At 48.6% G+C, this 6,749-nt stretch overlaps 1 protein-coding gene across 3 annotated transcripts in view; it reads left to right on the top strand.

The window, feature by feature from the left end:
- Positions 1–6,749, top strand: part of Gtf2ird2b (GTF2I repeat domain containing 2B) — a 38,566-nt gene that overhangs the window by 14,539 nt on the left and 17,278 nt on the right. For all 3 annotated transcript variants that reach the window (XM_021186773.1, XM_029533921.1, XM_029533920.1), the window contains exons 6-8: positions 217–245; positions 5,005–5,059; positions 5,674–5,717. In XM_021186773.1, coding sequence (XP_021042432.1) covers positions 217–245; positions 5,005–5,059; positions 5,674–5,717 — 128 coding nt within the window. The remainder of the gene's footprint in view (positions 1–216; positions 246–5,004; positions 5,060–5,673; positions 5,718–6,749) is intronic.

Genomic DNA, 6,749 nt, shown 5'->3' with positions numbered 1-6,749 from the left:
GAGAGAGAGAGAGAGAGAGAGAGAGAGAGAGAGAGAGAGAGAGAGAGAGAGAGAGAGAAAATCATTCATGGTCTGGGGCCACAGCTGAGGAGGTGAGAAGTGGGTCACTCGGCTGGCATGCAGCAGGCCCTGGGTTCTGTGCCCAGCAGAGTGTTGTTCACTGTGCACAACTGTTCCACTTGTTCATGTTGGGTATTGGTGTTGGTTTCCTTGCAGGCCTTTCCTGGGTGCAGAGAGCCAGCTGGGTAAGTAGCAGGTTCTGATGCTCCATGGCCACCCGGAACCATCAAAGCCACTCTACTATCGTGATAGTCATGATGCATGTTTCAATACACTCCTCCATTTTACCACATCACTGGGGCAACCTGAGCTAGGGGGTGGTGGCAGCTTGATGGTAGATGTCTTACCTATAGGGTTGCCCAGTGAGGGGCTGAGGGTGTGTGTTCAGTTGTACAGCACCTGCCTAGAGTCCCCCAGGGAGGGCCTGGGGGCGTGGTTCACTTGCAGAGCACCTGCCTAGAGTCCCCCAGGGAGGGCCTGGGGGCGTGGTTCACTTGCAGAGCACCTGCCTAGAGTCCCCCAGTGATGGGCTCTGGGTGTCCCTCCATGGGAGAATGCCTGTACAACATGCATGGGACCTAGGGTTCTCTCATCAACACTACAAAGGAGGAGGGGAGGGAAGAAATCTATGGCACTGTGACACTAAAGGGCTAGGCACATGTCCTGACCAGGAAGAGACAGCAGTCAGAGCCCAACTGGGGAGAGTCTGTAGTGACAGCCACCTGGCCTTCCAGAGGCATGCGTGGATGCAGGGAGTCAACTGGTGGTCTGTGAGTCCCAGCCCTGCAAGGAGACTGGGTTGCTGGCTTTGAGGGCTCTAGGATTCATTCCCGTGTCTTTGAAACTCAAGTTGAGGAGACGGAATCATTCTGCTTAGGAAAACAGTGGTGTTCTTAGGGTGTCGGGGTGAGTCGTCCCCAAAGTTGGCACGGGGCTACAGGAGCTCGCTTAGAAAACTCATGGCCATATGGCCCTCAAGAGAAGCAGAGCCGGGCCTGGTGGCGCAGGCCTTTAATCCCAGCACTCGGGAGGCAGATGCAGGCGGATTTCTGAGTTCGAGGCCAGCCTGGTCTACCGAGTGAGTTCCAGGACAGCCAGGGCTATACAGAGAAACCCTGTCTCGAAAAAAAANTTCGAGGCCAGCCTGGTCTACCGAGTGAGTTCCAGGACAGCCAGGGCTATACAGAGAAACCCTGTCTCGAAAAAAAAACCAAAAAAAAAAAAAAAAAAAAAGAGAAGCAGAGACTCACTGAGGTGGTGACCCACTGGTTGAGAACCAGCCCTGGGGATGAAGAGACAAGAGGTTGAGGAGATAAGGCCAGCGTGAACCGCATGGCAAGTTCAAGATCAGCTTAAGACCCTGCCCCCAAAAGACAGAGGCCAAGAAGGTCTCGCCAGGCCGGTTCTCTTGAGATAACAGAGCTGTGTGACAGAGTGCCTGCAGATTGTGGGAACCCAGATGTCTTCTGTCCCGTCTTTCACAGCAGTGATGATACCCCCTGCCCGCCCCCAACAGATACTCTGCCAGAGCATTAAAAAACCCATCCTGCCGGGCGTGGTGGCGCACGCCTTTGATCCCAGCACTCGGGAGGCAGAGGCAGGCAGATTTCTGAGTTTGAAGCCAGCCTGGTCTACAGAGTGAGTTCCAGGACAGCCAGGGCTACACAGAGAAACACTGTCTCGAAAAAAACCAAAACAAACAAACAAACAAAAAACAAAAAACCATCCACTTATGATTGTGCATAATATCAAGTTGAGTGTCTTTCATCCTCCCAGCATTCCGAAGCCAGAGGCAGGGGTATCTCTATGAGTTAGTTCAAAGCAAGACTGGTCCTTCTAGTAAACCCTAGACCAGCCAGAGCTACGGTGTAAGGCATTGTCTAAGGAAAAAAAATAAAGAGAAAAGAAGATATCCACCCATGTCTGCCTCTTCTTTTCTTTTTAAAGATTTATTTATTTATTTTATGTATATTAGTAGATTGTAGCTGTACAGATGGTTTTGAGCCTTCATATGGTTGTTGGGAATTGAGTTGTTAGAACCTCTGCTCACTCTGGTCAACCCTGCTCTCTCAGTTCCTGCTCACTCAGTCCCTGCCTACTCCAGCCCAGAGATTTATTATAATCCATAAGTACACTGTAGCTGTCTTCAGACACACCAGAAGAGGGCATCAGATCCCATTACAGATGGTTCTGACCCACCATGTGGTTGCTGGGATTTGAACTCAGGACCTTCAGAAGAGCAGTCAGTGCTCTTACCCGCTGAGCGATCTCACCAGTCCACCTCTTACTTTCTTAAATTATTACTTTTGAGATGTAGATGGAGCTCTGTGCAGTTTGCAAAACATGACATCTAAAGGTGCTAGCTCACGTCTTTAATCTCAGCACTTAGGAGGCAGAGGCAGGTGGGTCTCTGAGTTCAAGGCCAGCCTGGTCTACAAATTCAGTTCAGGGATAGCTAAGGATACATAGACAAACCAGGTTTTTTTTAAAAAATGAACAACAAAAGAATGAAGGGGGTGCCGTGATAGGCAGCACAGGCAGAGGATGGAGTTAGAGGTAGGACCTGTGTGCCCACCATTGCTCTGTACCTAAGCCGGTATGATCCCCCCCCCATTGCTCTGTACCTAAGCTGGTATGATTCCCCCCACATTGCTCTGTACCTAAGCCGGTATGATCCCCCCCCACATTGCTCTGTACCTAAGCCGGTATGATCCCCTTCCAGGCCTGTTTCCTGTTTGTGGGAGTCTCTGTGGGGACCTTGACCTCTGGCTTCTGTTAGGGAATAGATTTGAAGTCCAGTGTGGTGGTGCACACTGTCATCCCAGCTCTTGAGGCAGGAAGGTTGAAAGTTCAAGACCAGCCTGGGAGAGGCTGAGGCAGGATGGTTAAAAGTTCAAGACCAGCCTGGGCTACCTAGCAAAACCTTCTCTCAATAAATGAATGAATGAATGAATGAATGAATGAAATCCAACAGAAGGACTGGAGAGCTGCTCCAGCAGTTACTAACTCCTGCAGAAGACCATACTCAGTTCTCAGCACCCACACAACGGCTCACAACTGCCTGTTACTCCAGTTCCACGGGATCCATGCCTGCTTCTGGCTTTCAAGGGCACCAGGCATACATTTAAGCACTGACACGTAGACATAAAAAGTTAAAACAAATAAGCTTTTTTAAAAATCCAAAGAAAAGGGCTGGTGAGATGGCTCAGTGGGTAAGAGCACCCGACTGCTCTTCCGAAGGTCCGGAGTTCAAATCCCAGCAACCACATGGTGGCTCATAACCATCCGTAACAAGATCTGACTCCCTCTTCTGGAGTGTCTGAAGACAGCTACAGTGTACTTACCTATAATAAATAAAATAAATCTTTAAAAAAAAATCCAAAGAAAAACCTATACTTGGATGGTCGAATGACAGGTGACCAGATGACTGCCCTCCCAGACAGTTTCTTACCGAATAGCAGTCACACACAGCAGCAGCCATTTAGTGATTCCGTGGGGACAGTGTTCTGGTATCCCTTAGCCTGTGTGGGGTGTCCAGTCTGGAACTCCAAAGTCCCTGGATGTCAGATCCCTTCTGTGCAATGGAAAATACAGAGAGAGAGAGAGGCCTGAGCTCACTCTGTATGCCTTAATCCCATCTAGCCCACTTTGAATATCCAGTAACAGGAAAGAGTAGTGAATCTCAGACTGGCCAGCATGGTGGCCAAAGGCTGCCATTCCAGTGCTGGGGAGGCTGAGTCAGGAGAATAACAGGTTTGAGGCCTCCATGGTCCATAGAATGAGTTCCAGACCAGCCTAAGCTACATGATGAGATGACACTGCACACAAACAAAAGGGCTGAGGGGACCAAGCTTGGTGGTAGAGCACTTGCCAAGTTTATGCATGGCCCTGTCCCCGGTTCAACGCTCAACACCAAAAATACAACTTAAAAATAATAATTTAGAAAAAGAAAAAGTCACAATCCAAATAAAAACGTTTTTAAAACAAGAAGGAGTCCAGTGATGGTGGCACACACCTTTAACCCCAGCACTCAGGAGGCAGAGGTGGGCCGATCTCTTGAATTTGAGACCAGCCTGGTCTACAGAGTGAGTTCCAGGACAACCAGGGCTACACAGAGAAACTCTGTCTTGAAAATAAGAAGAAGGGGCTGGCAAGACGGCTCAGTGGTTAAGAGCACCGACTGTTCTTCCAAAGGTCCTGAGTTCAAATCCCAGCAACCACATGGTGGCTCACAACCATCTGTAATGAGATCTGATGCCCTCTTCTGGAGTGTCTGAAGTCAGCTGCAGTGTACTTACATATAATAAATAAATCTTAAAAAAGAAAAAAAGAAAAGAAAATAAGAAGGAGGAGGAAGATGAGGAGGAGAAAAGAAATTCCTGCCTGTTAGAGGTGGAGGCAGGAGGGTCAGGAGTTGCCGGTCATTTCCAGCTACACAGGGTATTTCAGGCCAGCCTGCGGTACCTATCTTAAAAAACAAAACCAACAACAAAACCCAAAAGTAATGTTATGTTGTTTTCAGAATAATGACACAGAAAGCCTCTGTATGGCCAGGACATTGAGTGTTTGCTTGTTTGAGACTTGCCTCAGCCTGGGCTGGGGACCTGGGCTGGGAACCACTGGATGCGGAGGGCCAGCCACTCACTAGTCCTCGCTGTTATCATGAAGAAGCACAGAGGTCACTTTAGTGACTCACTCGGGTAACCCAGCTGGTAATCGGCCAGGCTGGGGTCCTCACTTACACTCCTGGCACTGTCTGCCCATTTTCGGGGTAGCCCGCCAGCTGCTGTAGTAAGCAGAGCTGGTTTTGACCGGCTAACATTTCAGTGATGGCTTTGACTTGAGAATTCTCCTTTCTCTGCTTTCAAGTGATGCGTCCTTGAATGTGAGTCCTGTTCCTTGGTGCTGAGAGAGACTAATGTGCACCTTTTTGTTCTTGCACAGGTGGCCTTCGGATGGTGACAGATGCTGGGAGGTCGACAGTACCACCAAATGACAGGTTAAAAAAAAAAAAGGAATAAATAAATGAGTAATTAAGAAAGGCATATATGAATAATAATAATGTACCAGGAATTGTGAGTGATGATCTTGTGATCTCAGGATGGGGGGGGGGCAGACAAGAGGACCAGGAATTCAAGGTCATCCCTGGCTACACGGTGAGCTTGAGGACAGCCCACATGAGACGTTGTGTCAAGAAGAAAGAGGGAAGGGGAATGGCCAATGAGGGTTAGAGAAATGGCTCAGCACTTAAGATCCATCGCTGCTCTTCCCAAAGATTCCAGTATGGTTTCAGCACCATGTCACGCAGTGTACAACTATCTGCAACACCCTCTTTAAGCTGCACAGGCACCAGGCACACACTGTGTGCGTCCCTAGCAGCAAAACACTCAACACATTAACTTTCTGACTCTATTTATTTATTTAAAAGTTTTTGGTTTTTTGACACAGGGTTTCTCTGTGTAGCCCTGGCTGTCCTGGAACTCACTCTGTAGACCAGGCTGGCCTCGAACTCAGATCCACCTGCCTCCACCTCCCCAATGCTGGGATAATAGCTATGTGCCACCATGCCCGGCTCCACCCCAATCCTTGACCTGGGTTCCCTTTTCCTTGCAGCTATGGCCCTGTCAGTGTGAAAACTGAACCCATGGAAGATTCTGGTAGGTACACTGATGTTTTGACTATCAAATATTTAGCAGGCTATTATCTGATTGATGGGCTTATAAAAATGACCACTAAGTATTTAACCATAACTAGGATCATATTTGTAGAATTCTAGGTAAGCACTGCTCCTCTGAAATGCTTGCTCCCAGCATTGAGATGGCCTAACAGGTAAGGACTCTGTTCCACTGGGAGCTGGGATCACAAGTGTGTGGGGGACACCTGGCCCACTTTGTGGGTGCTGGGTCATGAACTTAGCCCTCATGGCAGCCTAACACATCCTCTTAACCACCTGCCTGTATCACCAGCCCCCATGAAGCTCTGGGGTGCTTGGATTTTATTTCCTTTTTTTCCCCCCTTTTTAAAAGATTTATTTATATGTAAGTACACTGTAGCTGTCTTCAGACACCACAGAAGAGGGCATCAGATCTCATTACGAATGGTTGTGAGCCACCATGTGGTTGCTGGGATTTGAACGCAGGACCTTTGGAAGAACAGTCAGTTTTTTTTTTTTTTGAGACAGGGTTTCTCTGTATAGTCCTGGCTGTCCTGGAACTCACTTTGTAGACCAGGCTGGCCCAGTCAGTTCTCTTAACCGCTGAGCCATCTCTCCAGCCCGGTGCTTGGATTTTAAATCCTCCGACCATCTAAGACTCAAGCCAAAGACAGCAGAGACTGGAAAAGCACTTGTCACCAGTGTTAAGCAGGAAAGCATTGTGGGTTGAAAGCCTCCATGTTGGGGCTGAGATACAAACTCCACAGCTCAGTTCTGCTCAGTCATGATGCCTGCCTCAGTTCTTCCTCTCGGCTTCGCCTCTCCAGAGCTGTCACTCCTCACAGGGCCATTGTTAACAGTGTTTCCCAGGGATGCACTGGGAGGTAGTGGGACCTTTGAGAGGTGGAGGGAAATCTTCAGGTCACTGAGGCATGCCCCTGCAGACTAGCCTCCAGTTTACTGTCAGTGAGGCAAAGAGGAGTTTATTTTATTTTATTTTATTTTATTTTATTGGTTTTTCGAGACAGGGTTTCTC

Source organism: Mus pahari, chromosome 23 (assembly GCF_900095145.1).
Source record: "Mus pahari chromosome 23, PAHARI_EIJ_v1.1, whole genome shotgun sequence".
Lineage (NCBI taxonomy): Eukaryota > Metazoa > Chordata > Mammalia > Rodentia > Muridae > Mus > Mus pahari.
Note: the sequence above shows the minus strand (reverse complement) of the source record. Positions and strands in the feature narration are given on the sequence as shown.